At 40.4% G+C, this 21978-nt stretch overlaps 1 protein-coding gene across 5 annotated transcripts in view; it reads right to left on the bottom strand.

The window, feature by feature from the left end:
* Positions 1 to 20213, bottom strand: part of spag6 (sperm associated antigen 6) — a 109797-nt gene extending 89584 nt beyond the window's left edge. For 4 of the 5 annotated variants that reach the window (XM_052016308.1, XM_052016305.1, XM_052016307.1 and 1 more), the window contains exons 1-2: positions 18434 to 19295; positions 17729 to 17824 (exon numbers count right to left, since the gene is read on the bottom strand). In XM_052016308.1, coding sequence (XP_051872268.1) covers positions 17729 to 17824; positions 18434 to 18458 — 121 coding nt within the window. In that variant the 5' untranslated portion in view covers positions 18459 to 19295. Of the gene's footprint in view, positions 1 to 17728; positions 17825 to 18433; positions 19296 to 20096 lie in introns of those variants that run through there. The other variant, XM_052016306.1, reaches the window with a different exon arrangement.
* Positions 20214 to 21978: the final 1765 nt, after the last annotated feature.

Below are 21978 nucleotides of genomic sequence, written 5' to 3' on the forward strand. Positions count from 1 at the left end.
CAATCTCAGTCCCAAATGACTGACCCCTTATTTTGATACCAGGTTCTAGGGACTGCAGCTGGGGAAGCATCACAACTGCATCTACCCTACCAAACAGAAAAGAATTTTGTACATTTCAAGGGATCATCTTTCATCCTTCTAAATTTGTAGAGATCATAGGCCCAGTCTGCTTAATATCTTATAGATTAACCCCTATACTCCAGAAAGCAATCTGATGAACCTTCATTGCACTCCCTCAATCACAAATATATATTTTAAAACAATTAAAAGATGTTTAATTCATTTTGTTCTTTTGAATACTTTAAAAATCCTCAATAGTTTGAATGTTTTAAAATAGTTTGCATTTTTCCCTTGTTTCTTAATATCAATTTACCAATTACATTTGTAGTATTTCAACAGCTGGGTAGACCAGGGAATTGCCTTCACTGCCCATCAAAGATTTTTCAGCATCATTGTGGGCAGAGTTTGTTCTGCCCCCTACCAACTCTCCCTTCTGTGGCCAATGGGCTTTACGTCTGGTAGGCCTCCATGCAGGGCCTCCACCATTGAGAATGAATCTGCCTTTTTGCAGGAAATTGGTTTAAGGACATCCGAATTAGGGAAATAGTTTCATCAGTGAGCCAGGAGAATAGCTGCTGACCACAAAATCCAGGCCATTGTTTCCACCCTTCTTGAGATAAAGAGAATTGTTTCATTAGACTTTTTAATTATATTTTCCAACTTGCTTTTAGTACTTGGGCCTCTAAATATCTCTGCTCATCTTCTAGGACGAAGTGCTTATTCAGAAGAATTTTAAATTAAATTAAAATTAAATTTTTTTAAAATTAAATTTTATTTACAGTGTGGTAACAGGCGCTTCCAGCCCAATGAGTCTGCGCCACCCATTTTAAACCCAAATTAACCTACCCGTACATATTTGCAATGTGGGAGGAAACTGGAGCACCGGGAGGAAACCCACGCAGACACGGAGAACATACAAACTCCTTACAGACAGCGATGGGAATTGAACCCTGATCGCTGGCGCTGTAATAGTGTCGCACTAACCGCTATGCTACCGTGCCACCTTTCCATAGCCCAAGGTAGATAATCGCTCATTCTTCCCTCCACAATCAACTCTATCACAGATATGCCCCTTTGATTAATCCATTATGTAATATATCCAAGTTTGCTAATAATGCAAAATTGGATGGCAGTGCAAGTTGCAAGGAAGATGCAGAGAGGCTTCAGGGGAATACTTGACATGCTAAATAAATGGCTGATACATGGCAGATGAAATATAATGTGGAATAACATGAAGTCTTTTACTTCCAAAGGACAACAAAACAGAAAAGCAAAATACTCTTTAAAATGGTGAAAGATGGAAAAATGTTGGTGTTGAGACGCTTGGCTATCCTTGTATACAATTCACTGAAAGTTAACATGCAGGTGTAGCAATGAATTAGGAAAGCAGATGGCAAGATGCAAGAAGGTTTGAAGACAAGAGTAATAATCTCTTACTAAATGTATTTGCTCATGAGATGTTAAAATCGCTAGCAAGGCTGCCTTCCCCAAATGCAGCAGGCAGGTAAGAGTCAGCTACATTGGTGAGTCTACAGTGGCTTGACTGCAGGAATAGCAGATTTACTTCCCTCAAAGACAACAGTGAACTAGGTGGATTTTATGAAAATCCAGACACAAGAGACTGTAGATGCTGGAATCAAAATGCTGGAGGAATCCAGGAGGTCAGGCAGCATCTGTAGAGGGAAATGGACAGTCGACATTTTGGGTCAAGAGCCTTCATCTGGATTGACCAGTATTTTTATGGTTAACAGACAAGTTTAGAAAAACTAGAGGCCTCATTGAAACATACAAAATGTTCTAGGGTCTCTACATGGTAGAAGCAGGATGCAGTCAAGAATCAGGAGTCAGTCTTAAAATAAAGGTGTTGGCTGTTCAGAATAGAGACAAGATGTTTACTGAATCTTTGGAATTCTCTAGACAAGAGGGGGTTTTGGAGTCACTAAATACTTTCAAGACAGAGATCAATACATTTTCAGGCATTAAGTGGAAATGAGGGATATGAAGCTAGTATAGAAAAGTGGCACTAAAGCAAAAGATCATCCATTATCTTCTCTGATGGAGGAGTAGCCAAGACGGAGCAAATAGATTTGTCCTACTTCCATTTGGTATCCTAGTTATTGTCATTTTCTAAGTTTGCTTCAATCAACAGCTACCATACACGTAACAATGCATCCTCAGGAAAATTAGACATGCATTGTCACTACACAAAGAGGGGCAGTTTTCCAAGTGAAAGTCTGGCCCAGATCAAAATGTATTTATTAACATAGATTTATACTATTTCATCAATGAACCCCAAGAGGTGGCATTGCCATGGTGTCAACACCACCAAAATTGGAATATTCTGAACAGTATTGATTAGTTGCATCAATATTTCTCCATACAATAATCCATCATTTGTGAAACCAGATATTTCTTCAACATTTTCAACAAAACACAAGCTACTTTTGATGGATTTTATTCTACATCTCAGTCAGTCTGTGCTAATCTCGATCTCTTGTTCTGCAACATCATGAATGGAAAAAGAACCTGGCGGATTTTTTTTTGCAATAATATGACACCTTTCAGAACCTAAAGATGTCCCAAATGTTTAACAACCACTGCAACAATTAGAAAAAGGGCAATGAAGAAAGCAAATTTCATGCAGCCTAAAACATCCAAATGTATCTGAAGTCCACAAAAGGTTTTGCAGCAATAGCACAAGACTGGTGAAATGTATGTTTACATCCACACTCCTCAAACTGCAAAGTTACCATTCTCTTCTGAATCATTTAAAACCTCCAGCCATTATTTTACATCTTCTGGCAGTCATAAGGATAGAATATGCTAGTGATAAAAACATACAAAAAGTTACGCCATCAAATTTACAAAAAAATTTGCTTCCACAAAGTATTTGCAAGATTCATCCCAAAGCCACGTCAAAGTTTAGTCATCATCTAACAAAGCCGACTTGAAGGGAATCTCAGGTCAAAGGTTCTTTAACTCATGCATTCCATCAAACACAATGCAGGTTAGGTCAATTGATCCTGTAATTTACTACATTCTGATTCATAAATAAAAATAATCTGCAAATCTTTTAGGATAGCTCATCCTGGCACCAAAAGGATATTCCAGTATAATTTTATGATATTGACATATTGGTTATGCAAGGTTCAGCATTCAAAATACTAATAGCAGCACTCTGAAAACTGAGATATTGAGAATTTCAGTACCACTAAATCTAATATTGTTAAACTACCAAAACTTCTGGTCATCTTATGGGAAGGATAAATTAAGGTAGATTTGTTGCATCATGGACCTTGACAGCCCGAGGAAAAGCTTATTTAAAGATCATGATCCGAAACCCTGGCAGAAAGCTAATGGGCAGCAGTGACTCTTCAGCAATCTCTTAGTATTGAGGATAACTTACAAGATGAGACAAATATCAGATCTGCAGACTCTGCCACATGTAGGTTAGGAAATGGTTGACAATGCACATGAGTGGATAGGAGGTGGCACAATCTTTCTGTTGCTTTTGCTGGGCTTCCACACATTCCTGAAGAGATTCATGGTTCTCTGCACCATCCTGGATGCTTCTTCTCCATTTTGATCAGTCGCTGATCAAGGATTCCTACAAGTCCATGAGGATGTTACGTTTTTGTTTTTGCAATGGTGGCTTTAATGAACATCCTTGAAGTGTTCCTTCTGGTAATCTCTTGCCATCATGGGAGCATAGATGGAGTGTCCATTTTGAAAATTTTGTGTTGGACATGCAAATGATGCAACCCACTCATCAGAATGAATGCAATCAAAGCTTTGACGTTTTGGAGGTTTGTCTGAGACGTGAATGTTTTCATCAGAGGACATGGAGGATACTGAAGAGACACACATAAGTATCTACTGTAGGAAGTCCACATCTCTGAAGCATTCAGGAAGACAAGAATCATTGCTGCCCAGTGGACCACATTCATTCTGCCTGGTTTGAGACCTTGATCTTTCAACATTTTTCTTCCAAATATCAAAGGCTGCCTACTGGAAGCAGTGGTAAATCTCATCACTAATATCTGCCTTCACTGATGCGAGTAGAGCTAATCTACAGGGTGAATGGAAACTTTTCAATCTACATTTGCTTGTTCTCACTCTCTTATCATTTCTCACTGCCTTCCATAAGTAGGTAGAGATTCCCAGTTCTTTATTTATCATCAAGAACTTGATGTATTTACCGATTCAATGAAGTATCAGTTTTGCCAAATTAATGAGGGCAGAATTAATAGAATTTTACAAATAGAAGGCCAAAATTCTGATGAAATAACTGGTGAGGAACTCCTATAACAAGGGAAGGATGTTGACTTTAAGGTTCTGGGAGATAAAAATCACTAACATAAAAAACAGATACTAAAAAGTTAAAAAGCCATTAAAACAGATAAAAGTGAGACTTTCCAAAAAAATACCAAGTCAGGACTGAGTGAAGTGCATATAATGCACAATGTATTCAACACAAAATTGAAGCCAGAAGTAAATGAAGGGATAGAATGTGGTAGTGATGAGTAGGTTCAATACAGGAATTAAAAATGTTAGAATAGAATACCAGACTCAAAAATTGTTTGGAAAGGCAACATTCTCAGTGAAATAAAGGGGGCTGGTCAAATTAAGTGAGCAAAAATATTAGCTAGCAAATATAAATCTTCAAAAATAAAATGGATAAAATTCATGGATGATAATAAATGCTTCAGAAAAAGTCAATAAATACTCTGCATTATTATAAACAGATAATAGTTGAAGTGGGAATATAGGCAAAGGATGCAAAACATGTATAGAGCTCATTGTGGAAAGAAAATGGTTTTGAAAAGAAATTTGCATAAATAAAAACTGGTTAAACACCTGATGCTCAAAGGCCTGTATTCTAAATTGATAAGAGATACAAGAATGAAGTTAGCAGAAGCATTAATCAGAACTGTTTGATACTTATTAAAAGTACAAATTGTGCTGTCCATAGGAGATTAATCATTTAATTCTTTGGTCAGAAAGGAAGAGAATGATAAACCAGGATAACTATAGACTAGTTGTTTTCTAACATCAGTTTTGCCAACCTCTAGGCTCATTTTTTTTTTAATTAGCGGCACCCTGTATACTTAATGCTTTCTGCTCCCCCAATTTTGTGGGCTTTTATGCACGAGCAATTGGTGGTATATTTGGTTTGGCATTCTGTGGCCCATAACAGCAAGAAAGTACCATAGAACAGTACAGCACAATACAGGCCCTTCGGCCCACCATGTTGTGCCGACCTTTGAACCACACCTAAGATTATCTAACCCCTTCTTCCCACATATCCCCCTATTTTAAATTCCTCCATATGCTTATCTAACAATCTCTTGAATTTGACTAACGTATCTGCCTCCACCACTACCCCAGGCAGCACATTCCATGCCCCAACCACTCTCTGGGTAAAAAAAACCTCCCCCCGATATCTCCCCTGAACCTCCCACCATTACATTAAAGCCATGCCCTCTTGTATTGAGCATTGGTGCCCTGGGGAAGAGGCACTGGCTGTCTACTCTGTCTATTTCTCTGAATATTTTGTATACTTCTATCATGTCTCCCCTCATCCTCCTTCTCTCCAAAGAGTAAAGCCCTAGCTCCTTTAGTCTCTCCTCATAATCCATACTCTCCAAACCAGGCAGCATCCTGGTAAATCTCCTCTACACCCTTTCCAACGCTTCCAGATCCTTCTTATAATGAGGTGACCAGAAATGGACACAGTACTCCAAGTGTGGCCTAACCAGAGTTTTGTAGAGCTGCATCATTACCTCGCGGCTCTTAAACTCAATTCCCACGATTTATGAAAGCTAACATCCCATAAGCTTTCTTAACTACCCTATCCACCTGTGAGGCAACTTTCAGTGATCTGTGGATATGAACCACCAGATCCCTCTGCTCCTCCACACTACCCAGTATCCTGCCATTAACCTTGTACTCCACCTTGGAGTTTGTCCTTCCAAAGTGTACCACCTCACACTTCTCTGGATTGAACTCCATCTGCCACTTCTCAGCCCAGCTCTGCATCCTATCAATATCTCTCTGCAATCTTCGACAGTCCTCCACACTATCCACAACACCACCGACCTTTGTGTCACCTGCAAACTTGCTAACCCACCCTTCTACCCCCTCATCCAAGTCATTAATAAATATTACGAAAAGCAGAGGTCCCAGAACCAATCCTTGTGGGATACCGCTAATCCACACGGCCAAGCCTCCCTGGTTCCCATGCCCTCTGACCTTCTGAAGAAGCCTACCATGCAGAACCTTACTAAAATCCATGTAGACCACATCTACTGCACTACCCTCGTCAATCTGCCTGGTCACCTCCTCAAAGAATCCTATCAGGCTTGCGAGACATGATCATCCCTTCACAAAGCCATGCTGGCTGTCCCTGATCAGACCATGATTCTCTAAATGCCCATAGATCCTATCTCTAAGAATCCTTCCCAACAGCTTGCCCACCACAGACGTAAGGCTCACTGGTCTGTAATTCCCTGGACTATAAGGGGACAACATTTGCCACCCTCCAATCCTCTGGTACTATTCCCGTGGACAACGAGGACTCAAAGATCCCAGTCAACGGTTCAGCAATCTCCTCCCTCATCTCGCAGAGCAGCCTGGGGAATATTCCGTCAGGCCCCGGGGACTTCTGTCCTAATATTTACTAACAACTCCAACACATCCTCTCTCTTGATATCTACATGCTCTAGAACATTAACCTGACCAACACTGTCCTCAGCATCATCAAGGCCCCTCTCCTCGGTGAATACTGAAGAGAAGTATTCATTGAGAACCTCACCCACTTCCACAGCTTCCAGGTACATCTTCCCACCATTGTCTCTAATCGGTCCTACCTTTACTCGTCATCCTTCTGCTCTTCACATAAGTGAAAAAAGCCTTGGGATTTTCCTTAACCCTACTCGCCAAGGCCTTTTCATATCCCCTTCTTGCTCTCCTCAGCCCCTTCTCAAGTTCCTTCCTTGCTACCCTATATTCCTCAAAAGCCTTATCTGATCCTTGCTGCCTAAACCTTATGTATGCTGCCTTCTTCCTAACTAGATGTTCCACCTCTCATCAGCCATGGTTCCTTCACCCTACCATTCTTTCTCTGCCTCACCAGGACAAATTTATCCCTAATATCCTGCAAGAGATCCCTGAACAACAACCACATCACCATAGTACATTTCCCTTCAAAAATGTCATGTAGGCCAAAGTAACCACACAGAATCCAGGAAGTGTAATGTAAATGTTCAAATATTTAATTCATAATAACATTATGCATATTTATAACATTATACATAATTAACATTATGCAGAGAAAGTGAAATAAAGGGAGGGAAAGAAAATAGGATTGATGTGAAAAGAAGTTTTTTTTAAATCTCCAATGAAAATTAAAATCTAAGGAATGGGACTCCTATATTTGTAAAAGCTGGGATACAGAGAAATTCTTGAACATGTGATCATCAAAAAGGAGGTATTAGATGTGTTATCTGGATTAAGTGTGGATAAATCCCCATGGCCTGTGGAGATGTATCCCAGGCTCCTAAGAGAGTACATTGCTGGGGCACTTAGAGAATTTTTTAAATCTTCTACAGTTGAGGAACTTGGAGGGCAGTGAATATGGTACTTTTGTTCAAGAAGGGCAGCAGGGATGTTAGGTAATTACAGGCCAATGAGTATGTTGTCAGTGACAGGGAAGTTATTGGAAAAATTTGAGAGATTGTTTAAATCCACATGTGGAAAGGCAGGGATTTTGTTTGGAATGATCTTGTCTGACCAATTTGATTACTCTTTGAAGAAGTAACAAAGTCCATTGATGAGGGCAGTGAAGTTGATGTAATTGATATGGACTTCAGCAAGGCCATTGACAAGGTCACATATGGGAGATTCATTCAAAGATTTAGAGGAATTCAAGGCAAAGTGGCAAACTGAGTCTAAAACTGACTTGGCAATAGGAGGAAGGAGTGATGATTGAGAGTTGTTGTTATGATTGAAAACCTGTGACCAATGGTGACCCTTACTGTTTATGTGCATTAACTATTTGGACATGAATGTAGGAAGAATGACAAAGGCCACAAATGACACAAAATTGGTGCTGCTGTCAATAGTGAGGAGGTAGTCATTGACTACAGGATAATATTCAATTGGTAAGTGGACAGAGAATGGCAGATAGAATTTAATTCTGGTAAGTGTGATGTGATGCATTTTGGGAGGACTAATACAGCTAAGGCATACACAACAACTGTAGGTTTCTACAGAGTATTGAAAAGCAGAAGGACTTTGGTATACAAGTCCAAGGATCCCTGAAGGTGGTAGCATAGGTAGACAAGGTAGTGAACAAGGAAACGCAGATACCTGCCTTCATTATGCAGAGCACAGAATACAAGAGCAGGGAGGTTATGATATAATTTTATAAAACATTGGTCAGAGCTGGAGTAATGTCTATAGTTCTCAAATTACATTACAGGAAGAAATTATAAGAAGGATGGAACTATACTAGAGAGGGTGCAGGAAATTCACCAGGATGTTACCTGGGATTATGAAGAGAGACAGATAGGCTGGGCTTGTTTTCCCTCACAGCACCAGAGGTCAAGGGGGGTAGATAGAGTTAAAATTGAGAAACTTTTCCCCCCATAGCTGAGGGGTCTAAAACCAGAGGGCAAAAGTTTAAGGGGTAGGAGGTTTAGAGGGGGACTGAGGAAAAGTTTTTTCACTCAGAGGATGATTGGAATCTGGAACATACTGCCCGAGGGGGTGGCAAAGACAGACTCACACAACATTTAAATAGTGGGTACTTGATAGTTGGCATGGACATGGTGGTACACAGGGTCTATTTCTGTGCTGTATGATTCTAGGTCTTCAATTTCAGGAAGGTTAGCTGGCAGTAATTATGACAGCAGACAATTTAAAATTCACTTATATTGGAAAGCAAAACCTCTAATGATTTGATGGGCAAGTCTTCATGTGCTTCAAACCCACAGGTATATTAAATCTCATGGAAGAGAAATGCAAATTAGACAGCACTTTCCTGATTTATGCACTTGTATGTAGATACAAGATAAAATAAGATAAGATTTCTTTATTAGTCACATGTACATCGAAACACACCTTGAAATACATTTTTTGTGTTTAATATTTTGGGGGGTAGCCTGCAAGTGTCGCCACACTTCCGGCGCCAACATAGCATGTCCACAACTTCCTAACCCGTACGTCTTTGGAATGTGGGAGGAAACTGGAGCACCCGGAGGAAACCCACGCAGTCACGGGGAGAATGTACAAACTCCTTACAGACAGCGGCCAGAATTGAACCCAGGTCGCTGGCACTGTAATAGCATTACACTAACTGCTACACTACAGTGCAATGCAGTAGCTGGATGCTCTTGCTGTTACATATACTAGAACTCAAGCCTTGAAATATACAACCTGAGACTAAATTGGAGAGCATTTATAAAAGGCAAGTTGTATTCAATACAAAACTTAAGAATTTGAGTTAATTGAGTGGCCCCTTGGACAGAGAGGAACAAGATTAACACTAAAAATACTACTTGCAGCTTTGGGGCTCTATTATAAAATTGCCATTAAAGTCAGAAAGATCATACAGTGTAGAATAATTAGTATGTCAGAGACCTGAAACTGCAAACATTTCTACTGGAGTACAGAAAACCAATAAAAGGAATTAATAGCGGTTTCTTTAAACCCTCAAGAGTTTTGAGGAGTGACAGGATGAATAAAGAAAGGTGATATTTTTATTGGAAAGTAGTTGGTGTCTTTACTCACGTACTCAAATCCACTTGTAACGAACATTAAGATACCATTTGCCTTCCTAATTACTTTCTGTACAATAACTTGTAGTGGTTCATATAAAAGGATACCAACACCTTTCAATCTCTCACTATTTCTGCAAAAGTGGAAGTTCTCATTTTTCAACATAATATTCCATTTATGTCCTTGCCCATTCAATTAAGCTGTCTCTCTCCCCTGAAGCCCCTCTACCCAGGAGAAAAAGCCTCCATTCATCCTCCTCATGTGACAATGTCAGCTGCAACAACTGCAAACTTGGTTGTATTAACCTTGGTCCTCTCATCCAACAGCTGGGGCCCCAGCATTGATCACTGCTGCATCTCAGTAGTCCCAACCCACAACCACTTTTGCTGATGACGCAAAGCATTATAATAAAGCAGGCTGGGAGGATGAGGCTTCAGGAGGGCAAAGAAAGGTGCTGGTGTCCTTTTATCTGAGTCAAAGTTAACATGCAGGCACATCAAATAATTAGGAAGTCAAATGCTATGTAGAGAGGTTATATTCCAATTATGCATAGCCTTGGTGAGACCACATCTGTAGTATCATGTACAGGTCACCTGAGGAAGGATTTACTTGCAGAGAAGGCTTACTAGATTGATTCCTGGAATGGCAGGTTTATTGTACGAAGAGAGATTAACCAAATGTGAGCGCATACTAGAGTTCGGAAGGAGGAGCAGTGATCTCATTGAGATGTACAAAATTCTTAAGGGGCTTGATAGAGTAGATGCACGGATGATATTCACTGTGGCATCTAAAACAAGGGATCACAACCACAAAATAAAGGATTGACCATTCGAGATGGCAAGTAAAAAACTACTTCACTCAGAGTAGTGAATCTTTGGAACTCTTTTACCCAAGGCTGATGAGGCTCTATTGAGCAGCATATTCAAGACAGATCAATGGCTTTTTATATATTAAAAGGGAACAAAAGGATAGTGAGTTCATGCAGGTAAGTGATGAGGAGGTTTAAAAAAATTGTCTTCATCTTGCTAAGTGGCGTAGCTGGTACAAGAGGCAGAATGGCCTTACTACCATTCTTGTTCTCATAACATTGTACAATCATCACCAAACTTACCCTCATTTGATCTTAGAATGGCAGATCATTGATAAAATAACTGAGGACCATGGCCCAAGCAATTCCTGCCATTATGCCCTGGGGCTGAAATGATTGACCTCCATCAACCACAATTCTTTGTGCAAGGTATGACTGCAACCATCGGAGTGCTCTCCTCTCAATATCCAATGACTTCAGTGCTCCTCGATGCCATACTTAGTCAAATACTGCCTTGATGTTGAGGGTAGTCACTCTCATTTTACCTCTGGATTCACCTCAGAACAGCACAGCACAGTACAGGCCCTTCAGCTCATGATATTGTGCTGACCTGTACAAACACCTATTCCATGATCAATCTAATCCTTCCCTCCTACACAGCCCATAACCCTCCATTTTCCTTATATCCATGTGCTTATCTAAGAGGCTTTTAAAATGTCCCTATTTACCACCACCCCCAGCAGTGTGTTCCAGTCACCCACCACTCCAAAAAAAATACTACCTCTAACATCTCCCCTAAACTTTCCTCCTCTGACCTTAAACTGATATCTTCTGGTATTGGCCATTGGCACCCTGGGGAAAAGGTGCTGGCTGTCCACTCTATCTATGCCCCTCATAATCTTATACACTTCTATCAAGTCACCTCTCATCCTGCATTGCTCCAAAGAGAAAAGCCCTAGTTCGCTCAACCTATCCTCATTAGACATGTTTTCTAATCCAGGCAGCATCCTGGCAAATCTCATTGGTCTATGTTTGGAAAAAGGCTGTGACGAGGTCTGGTGAAACCAAAACTGGGCAAATATGAGCAAGTTATTGCAAATTAAGTGACACAACACCTTATATCAGTTTGCTGATGATCAAGTGTAGATTAGTTGGGTGGAAACTAGCTCAATTAGTTTGTCCTGCTTTTCGTGAAATGGACACACCCAGGCATTTTTCCCAGGTGTGTCCATTTCACACACCCAGGAAAAGTGCCTGACAATATTATCATTGTACTGGAACAGCTTAGCTCGAGTGCAGGTAGTTCTGAATTGCAAGTCTTCAGTACTTCAGCCAGGGTGTTATCCAATCCTTCAGCATTTGCTGTATTTGCTTAGGGCAATGGATAAATTGAATTGAACTGGCTGACTGACTTCTATTATGCTGGAGATGACAAGAGGAAGCCAAGAGGAATCATCCACTCAGCACCTCTGGATAAACCAGGTGAAAGAGTGTCAGAGGAGATTTACAGGATCACTGGAATTTGGGAAAAACAAAAAAGGATCAAGAATCAGAGTGGATCGGCATGTCAGCGCCCAAGAGGATCTGGAGGTGAATTAGTCATGGAGAGGATTTGGGCTGCGAGGTGGGGTTGGTTGAGGAGGCAATCAGCCAAGGGAGCTGCCATCATTCCAGGAGCCCAAAGATATCAGGGCAAATGTGAGCAATCACTAAGAAATGCACTTAAAAGAACAGCCTTCCCAGGAAAATCATAATTGCCTCTGAACCCTGCAGTGGCCTATGCAAAGTCAGGCCTCCTTTCCCTGCACAAACAGGCTTCAAACTCTCAATTAAGGCTTTCCTCATGTGCGAGGCCCTGTCATTTGTAAGCTTCATATGCATAGAACAATTTCTTTTATAAACACTGATTGGCATTATGTCCATGCTCTATGCATATGCAGACCATAAGCAAGGAGGGCCTAGGACACTACTCTGAGGCTCAAAGTTGGCACTAGTAGATTGAAATAGTTAAGTTTGAATTTACTCAATAGATCAACAGCTACTGCAATTGGCTCACTTGTTCCTGGAAATTCTGAGCCATAGTGATTCACAATGGTGAGCTTAATTATCCTTTTCCAGCCATTTAATGTCTCATGAAATAAAAGTTGAAAGTCTCCAAATGATTAAAAAGATCTTTAACCATTGTTTGAGATTTTAATTATTTGTCTAAAAATGTCCACCTTTTCCTACTTTCAATTTTATCTGGTTGTGTTCCTGTGACATACCTTAGAACTATTACCACCTTAAAGTCACTCTACAAATACAAAAGACTTTTGTTAAATCAACAACAGTTCATATAATTCCATTTACATTTATTAAATTAGATCAAGGCAGGCATAGATAAGTCAAAGAGCTAGATAGTTAATAAAAACATAAGACATAAAAGCAGCATATCAATCAACTCTCTTACTTGTGTCCAAAAATCTATCCATATCAGCATTTATTGTGTGCACAGAATTATTGTCAACAGCCCTGAGGTATAGACCTCCAAAAGATTTACAACCATCTGTGTAAAAAAAAATTTCTGCTCATCTCAGTATCCCCATGTCTGGATGCTCCAAGTTCACAAGATCACAAGACAAGGGAGCAGAAGTAGGCCATTCGACCCATCGAGTCTGCTCCAAAGAAAAGGGAAAAAAGAAAAAGAAATGAGAAATTGGGGGTGGGGGGGGGGCAAAAAACAAACACTATTCTAACCCCAATTTCCAGCCTTATCCCCATATCCCTTGATACCCTGACTACTTAGATATCTATCTATCTCTTCCTTAAACACCTCCAATGATCTGGCCTCCACTGCTGTACGTGGCAAGGAATTCCACAAATTCACCACCCTCTGGCTAAAGAAATTTCTCCTCATCTGTTTTAAACCTGTACCCTCTAATTCTAAGATTGTACCCTCTGGTCCTGGACTCACCCACCAAGGGAAACAGCTTGACCACATCTACTCTGTCCAGTCCTTTCAACATTTTTACGTCTCTATGAGGTCCCCTCCTCATTCTTCTGTACTCCAGTGAGTACAGGTCCAAGAGCCGACAAATGCTCATCATACGTAAGCCCTTTCATTCCGGGAATCATCCTCGTAAATCTCCTCTGAACCCCTCTCCAACATCAGCACATCTTTCCTAAGATATGGGGCCCAAAACTGGCACAGTATTCCAAATGAGGCCTCACTAGTGCCCCGTAGAGCCTCATCAACACTTCCTTACTTTTATACACTATACCTCTCGAAATGAATGCCAACATAGCATTCGCTTTCTTTACCACCGATCCGCCCTGGTGGTATACCTTTAAGGTATCCTACACGAGTACCCCCAAGCTCCCTTTGTACTTCTGTACTTTGAATTTTCTCTCCTTCTAGATAATAATCTGCCCACAGAGTGTGAGCAAAACAGACTCTCAGAATCTATTCTGTCAATTCCACTCAGAATTTTGTATGTCCTCACTGAGATCATATCCAATTCTCCAAAAACCCAGTAAACCTTAATTTGGTACAGAAACACAATCCTCCAAATAAGATCGTATATTACTTCAAAATACAAAACTGCAGATGCTGGAAACATTTAAAATAAAACAGAAAATGCTGGGAAATCCCCAGATCAGGCAGCATCTGCAGAGGGAAAGGAAAGATGTGCCTGGTCATGGCATCACATTGAAGGCAGCACAAATTACAGAGGATGATCCACTCAATGGGGAGGCTCACAGGGTGGAAGAGGAAGCCAAGGGGTACCACAAGACACATCTTCCCCTCCTTTTTCACCATTCCAAAGGAACGGTTCTCTCAGCAACTCCCTGGTTCACTCTACAATCTCCAACAACACCCACTCTCCTTCTCACAACATTCAGGTAGAGCACTGCCTCATTTGTGAACTCAGTGGAGTGTGTTAGGTACTCACAATTATGGTTTCCTCTAGCAAAAAACAAACTGCTGGAAGCACTCAGCAAGTCGATCAGCATTTGTGGCAGCGAAGAAACTGTCGACGTTTCAGGTCAAGACAGTGCATCAGGACTTTGAATGGAGAGGGAAGGTAGCTGGTATAGAGAGGGGGAGGGTTGAGACAGGAGCTGATAGGTCACAGGCAGACTGAGAAGGGATGAGCCAGGTGAGATAGAGGAGTTGGGAGACAGTGGCTAGTGGATGATAGATGGGGAAGCAGGCATGGAAAACAAGAGGCATATGGAGACAGGTGGGTGGGTAGGGGAAGGTGGGGGACACCTGCTGGAGGGTAATAGGCGACAACACAGAGGCCACAAATACTGGAATCTAATAATGAAAGAAGGTGATAATGGGGTCCATTAAGGGAGAGATGAAGGGCAGATGGAACCAGATGGGGAAGGGGATCTGGTGGGTGAAGTGTGCGGGTAGTAGATGGATGGAACTAGCAGGGGTAGAGGGATGGAAATGGGTGGGTGCATGGGAATGGGAACAAAAATTGGAAGGATCAGAAGGAGAGTGCGAGAGACAAGGGTTACCAAAATTGTTAAATTCAATGTTCACTCCATTGGGTTGCAGACTACCCAAATGGAATACGAGGCATTATTCTTCTATGGTTTCCCCTACATTGAAGGAATCAAATGCAGACTGGGTGATCATTTTGGAAAATACCTCTATTCAGCAGCATACTGAGCTTTCCTGTTACCCATCACTTTCATTTGCCATTTCTCCCTTTGGCTTCCAACAATATTCCAACAAAGCCGAGGCAAGGTTTAAAGGTCAGCACAACATTGTGGGCTGAAGGGCCTGTATTGTGCTGTACTGTTCTATAAATACATCTCATCTTATGACAGACATGTTACAGCCCTCAGGACTTCACAAAGAATCATAGAATCAGGGGTGTACAGCACAAAGATGGGCATTTTTGGCCCACCTCGTCCATCTCATCTGCACTGATCCCATTTGCCCGCATTAGGCCCATATCCCTCTACACATTCACTATCCAAGAACTTGTCCAGATGCTTTTTAAATATTGTTATAGTATCTGGTTCCATTACTCCCTCTGGCAGCCCATTCCAGCTATTCATTACCCTGTGTGTGGAAAAACTTACCCCTCAGATCACCTTTAAATTTCTTCCCTCTTACCTTAAACCTATGCCCTCTAGTTCTAGACTCCCCTGGCCTGGGAAAAAGATTGTGACTATCTATGCCCCTCATAATTTTATAAACCTCTACAAAGTCACCCCTCAGCCTCCTTCATTCAGTGAGAATAAATCCAGCCTATCCAATCTGTCCTTATAACTATAGCCCCTTCCAGATAACATCCTGGTGAATCTCTTCTGCACTCTCTCTATTGCTGCCACATCCTTCCTGCAGTGTGACGACCAGAACTGTACACAATACTCCAAGTGTGGTCTAAATGCACAACAAATTTTGTACAACTGCATCAAGGCGTCCCAACACTTACGCCCAATTTCTCAGCCAAGCATACCAAGTGCTTTCTTCACTACTCTATCCACCTGCATCACCACTTTCAGAGAGCTATAGACTTACACCATAAAGAATCTCTCTGTATGTCAACACTCCCAAGGTCCCTGTCATTTATTCTAGCAAAATTTGATTCCCAAAGTGCATTACCTCCCACTTGTTTGGATTAAATTCCATCTGGCACCACTCTGTCCAATTTTCCAGCTGATTTATTTCCTGCTGTATACTTAGACAACCTTCATCATCTATGACTCCACCAACTTTTGTGTCAGCTACAAACTTACTAATCATCTTGCCTATGTTTTCATCCAAACTATTTATGCATATAAACACATATAACAGACAACAAAAGTCCCAGCACTGATCCCTGCAGTACACCACTTGTTGCAGATTTCCAGTCTGAGAAACACCTATCCACCACTACCCTCTGCCTCCAGTCATCCAGTCAATTGTGGACTCTGTTGGCCAACACCTCAGATCCCTTGTGCCTCAAATTTTCTTTACCAGCCTAACATGCCGAACATTGTCAAAAGCCTTTCTAAAGTCCATGCAAGCCACAGCCACTGCTCTGCCTTCATCAATTTTCTTAGTTACTGCATCAAAACACTCCTATTTGGGAGACATTATGTCCCTTGAACAAAACCATGCTGGCTCCTCCTAATCAGTCCCTGCCTTTCCAAGTGACATAAATCCTGTCCCTCAGACTTTTCTCCAACAACTTCCCTATCAGTGATTCAAGCCTCGCTGGCCTGTAATTTCCAGGCTTATCCCAAATACCCTTTTTTTTAAAAAAAAGGACTACATTAGCTTTCCTCCAGTCTTCTGGAATCAGCTCTTCATTAACAATTCAACAATTTTATGTAACCAGACCTGCTTACATCAAATCTAGCCAGTTCTGATGGAAAGTTATCAACCTGTAAAATTAACTTAGTTTTTCCTCTCTCGCAGATGTTGCTCAACCTGGTCATTTCCAGTATTCTCTTTTAATTTCACATTTCCAGCAATCAGTGTTCTGTATCTCACTATTTCAGCACTTTCCCTATCTCAGCTCTGCCCTTATTCATCCTCTCAGCAAACAACACCACAATTTCCATCATTTAATCTCTCTTGATCTCCATCCTATCACTGATATTCTTTTTGTTATCTCTACCCCTCTGCTAATAACTAAAAATATTATTTTCCCCCCACTTGTCAGAGATCAAATGGAAAGCCATCAATCCAAAACATTAACTGTTTCTCTTTCCACCTGATGCCTAAGCTGAGTATTTCCAACAATTTCCATTTTGTCTCACAAAACCTCCAACACAAAAAGCCAATGTACGTTTTGCTTTGCTAATTGCTTGGTGCCCATGCATATTTACATTTTGCATCTCACGAACTAAAAACTGTAAATTGTAGGCAGAAGACCCCTTGGGTCATAATTTTGCTACAATATTCTTCCACCACACAAATTTATATTTAAAGGTAATATATTTTAACCAAATAATTGCAACTATACATGCTTGTACAAGTCCTTAAAAACAGTAGAAGGTGATTTTTTATTAAAATAACCATGAACAATTTTTCCACAATGTGAAACTTCTGCATTTGGTGTTCAAAGCTAAAACACAGTTTTTCCTTACCTGCATTTTGTAGAGTTTCAATATTTTGTGGCCTGGTTGCAAGTTCTGCAATTGTTTGCACAAAGTGTGTTCTGGCCTTCTGGTACTGCTCAAAAACTGGGGCAAAAAGATAAAAATAAATTTGTGAAATTCAAGAAATAATGCACGTAAATTATTAAAACGAGGATCTTAAAAGCATCCAATACAACCTGTTGTTAGGTTCTGGGTTCAAATCCCAATCTAAAGACTTGAGCTCAAAACCTAGGTACAATCCCAACGTAGTATAGAGAAATGTCCTCCTCCACATGAGATGTTAAACGAAGGCCTGCGATGCTTAATCAGATGAATGTGAAAGATCCCAATGAAGAATTTGAAGAACCGAAGAGATCTCCCTGGATAATATTTATGGTCAACCAGAATCACCAGAACAAGTGTGGTCATCCTTACACTGTTGTCTGTGGAACTTTGTATACACAAATAGGTAGCCCGTTTCCTACACAACACTTATTAACAGCCCTCATGATATCCTACAGCAGTGAAGAGGTGCTATACAAGTGAAAGTCTCTCTTTTATAGAAATAGCGGTTCGTAATTTCAGGCGGTAACTTTCTGATAAAGTGGGAAGAAGGACACACACAATTAAGGACAATAGTTTCCTCCTTTCTCACTTCTTAAGAGTAGTTTTCAAAACAAGTGAATGAGGTTATAATTTCCGAGCTATCATTACCTTGTAATGCCAGCCTCTGGGTCATGGTGACCGTATGGAACTGGACGAGGCTGTGTGCAGCCACTCGCACCCGTCGGCAGCCACCACCGCGCTCTGCCCAGTGTCCATGACAACCAGCAGCTCGGTGAATTGTGCTGTGCCGCGATTGCCACAGCGACGAACCGGAAGAGGATCCCCGCCCAGTTCTTGGCAGAGGTCGTTACTTTGTGTTTGTGACGTTAGGCGCCCAGGCAGAGTCTGCGTTCGGTCGGTGATCGGAGGTTCGCAGCGCGGTCTTGCAGCCCAAGAGCCACGACGTTCATTAGTTTCAATAACCTTGTGTCTTTGATGGACAGGAACTCGGAGTAGCAAGCGTTCGTATTGTCCTGCCCGTACTGGAGCAGGACACCAGTCTGGCTTTCTTTTAGACCTGATCTATTTGTTCTGCCCCACAATACCACATTTTCTAATGGAAAGGTGATTGGTTATGCAAATCTCCTACGGTAAACTACTGCAAGTTTTCATCTGAAAGTAGACTAGACATGGAACTTTGTAAAATTAGTTAAGCGTGATCCTTTTGGGACCAATGGCGTGGAACAAAACAAACCAAATACATTTAAAAGCAAATATATTCATGACTGTAAAGAATAATGCGGAAATAGTTGAAGTGGCAGTAAATGCGACCTGGCGATCAGTCTAAACCATTTTTTTCTTCGACATGAAAGTTGTTAGCATTACGACGTTTAACTTTTGATTAATTGTAACTTTTGATTTCTCGACATTTTTCATGAACCAGTGAACAGTAACAAGATTACTGCGCACAAGAAACACGTTCGTTGTTCCCTTACTAGCAGCGGTATCAGGTTAAAGCTCTTGAGACCAATTCATATCATTAATATGTTTATACTGCATGCAAGTTCATTTTCTAGAATACTGATATTGTCATTTTTGTTTCCTCTTTGAATAAAAGATTAACCAGTTTATTCCTGTAACTTACACCACATAATGTGTCCATAAAAAGCCAGACTTTAACATTAATTTTAATATACCAGTTATTTGGAATAAAACATAATTTCATTCGGAATCCACTACGTTCGCGTGTTTTATAAAGAATATTAAAATATTTAGTTTTCTCAAGCATGTCTCAATGTTCAGTTTATTTTAAAGATATGCACGTTTTAGTTCTGCTTATACCGCAATCGGTCACATTTACTAGTGCAGAAGGACGCTTCCATTGTCCACAATAAAGAATTTTTTCCCGGAGCTTTGATGCTTTGTTAAATTTATTGTTGGACTAATCTGTATAGTCTCCTGTTCGTATCTCCTTCTCGCTCAGCGTTAATACTTTTTAAAAATAAATTTGCATAGAGTCTGTACTGAGAACCACTACAATTATGACTTGAGACTATTTATTTAAAGATGCACCACTGTACTGGACGATGCAGCGTTCAGGGTGGTCGCACCTGAATGTGGCACTGGAAAGCAATTGTTAGAACCGCACTCTATCTTACGCAGATGACGCAGGCGCAAACGAAGCGTGCACAACGCGCAGCAACTAGCCTCGCGAAAAGCCGTGAAAGTTTATTTTTGTTCGCTTTCTGATGATTCAAAGACCGTTTGTCACGGTTTTCCTATCATATTAAAGTCTTCCCTTAGTGACGCAAAAATGCTTGAAAGAACTTACCTTTAAATTAAAGGGTTCTATTTGATGAACTACTGTGTGTGTATATACATGTTTCCATAGTACTGTGGGGACAGAATAAAACCGCAGGCGTTCAATAATTCCAGCGGTTCTGGCTTTATCCTAACCCGTTTCTGGGGTAATTACGCAGCGATTGGCATTTCAAGACCCGCCCCTGTTATATAGACGTCACGGCAATGGAGCTGCTGAAACACAACTCATAGACCCAGCTCTTGGCTGTCAATCAGTAGCGTTTGTCGTAATGAGATAGCTACTTAAGGAGGTCGGATGAAATTTTCGGGATAGGTCTGCTGCATTCCGTAAATAGTTCGTTTTAACAATTACTTGCCTGTTATTGAAATTATACAACAATAACATTTCGAATATTTTATGAATTGTAGTCAACTTGATTATGATAGTAAAAACTTATGCGTGGTGCAAATTTTAAGGCGAAATTGCTTAGTAATTGGGAGATTTCCCTACATTTGAAAATGAAACGGCAGCATTGTATTAACTAAGTACCAGTATTAATTTAGTACTCACAAAAACTGTTTTCAACTTTCTCAAGGGCATTTAATAGACCATTTGCCATAACATTGTGAAATAGGAAAGGTCAGCATGAGAATGAATGTTTCGGGTTTGACGAGTTGCAATGTTTAGGTCTATACAATATTTGACTTTATATTTAACAGTTATTATGCCTGTTATTTACATTAGTCTATTCATAAAGAAAGTTCTGTTGTCGAGTCACAGCTGTTGACTTCTTATCCGTTAAGTCTTGTAAAAGCTGGAAAGACCAAGGGGATAGTATGTTTAATGATTGCCTGATTTTTCAGTTCTGAATGCTGGCGAGCGTGGGTGTTGGATCGATGGTAGTGGTTAGCCATAACAAGCTTCAGGTAAACTCGCATGCAAACGATAGCACTCAGATCACGATCTACCGAGGAATGTTAAAAAATAATCTGGGTCTCTATTTCGGCTCTCCTTAACTAATTTCTTTCGTCATTACCACGCTCCAGGTCTCTACTCGAATATATTATCATGACATAGTTTAAATACTACTGTAATAACAGTCAAATAGTTACTTGCTCTGATGATGTCCTGAAAGCTACTTTGCATTGTGAATAAAAGTCCTCATTTTGAGCAATTTGCGGTCAAATAGTAATACGTTATTTCTTATTTCTAGAAATGTGAAATTCATTTCACATGGCACTTACGTCTGTATCTCAAACTCGTGCATTTAATTCAGTTCCACACAAATACAAAGATATAAATTGTCGGTTTTGAATAATGCGCAGTCTGGAAAATAATATTACGGAAAATTTTACTGAGATTTTATTACTGAAAATAATTATATTTTATTAATTTTATTAGTTGATGTAAAAAAAAGGGATAGCACATAAGGCGTTGCAGTTGCTGCCTGGATGTTGGCAGATTGATGGGTTAAACTCAAAGCCATCCACGTAGAAAATATTAAATTAACATGATATGGAGAGGTTGATGGATTTCCAAAGCGAAACCGGTCTGTTTAGGAAATCGTTTATTTGTTTATTCAACATGTTTTGCATTCTACCTATCAAGTTTACTTATGAAACTACAAGGTAATGGAAGAATTCCTTGTGATAACATCCCAACCCGTTCAAAATTAATTTGTAATATTAGTGCTCAATTGATCCATTTTCTTCTGACACTGCGGTAGCTGAGGAAACAAGGTCAGGATATTGCGACTCTGTAGGCATTTTCTCTACCGGTGATGTGTATTCTTTAATCTCATCATAAATAAATCTTGTTTACTGTGTTCAAATACGAGGGGTTTTTTGGGGGGTACTTTTTAACTTTCAAAAGCGCAGTTAGCCAAGTCAACAGAAATATCCGGGAAAAGTAG

This window comes from Pristis pectinata, chromosome 5 (genome assembly GCF_009764475.1).
Source record: "Pristis pectinata isolate sPriPec2 chromosome 5, sPriPec2.1.pri, whole genome shotgun sequence".
Lineage (NCBI taxonomy): Eukaryota > Metazoa > Chordata > Chondrichthyes > Rhinopristiformes > Pristidae > Pristis > Pristis pectinata.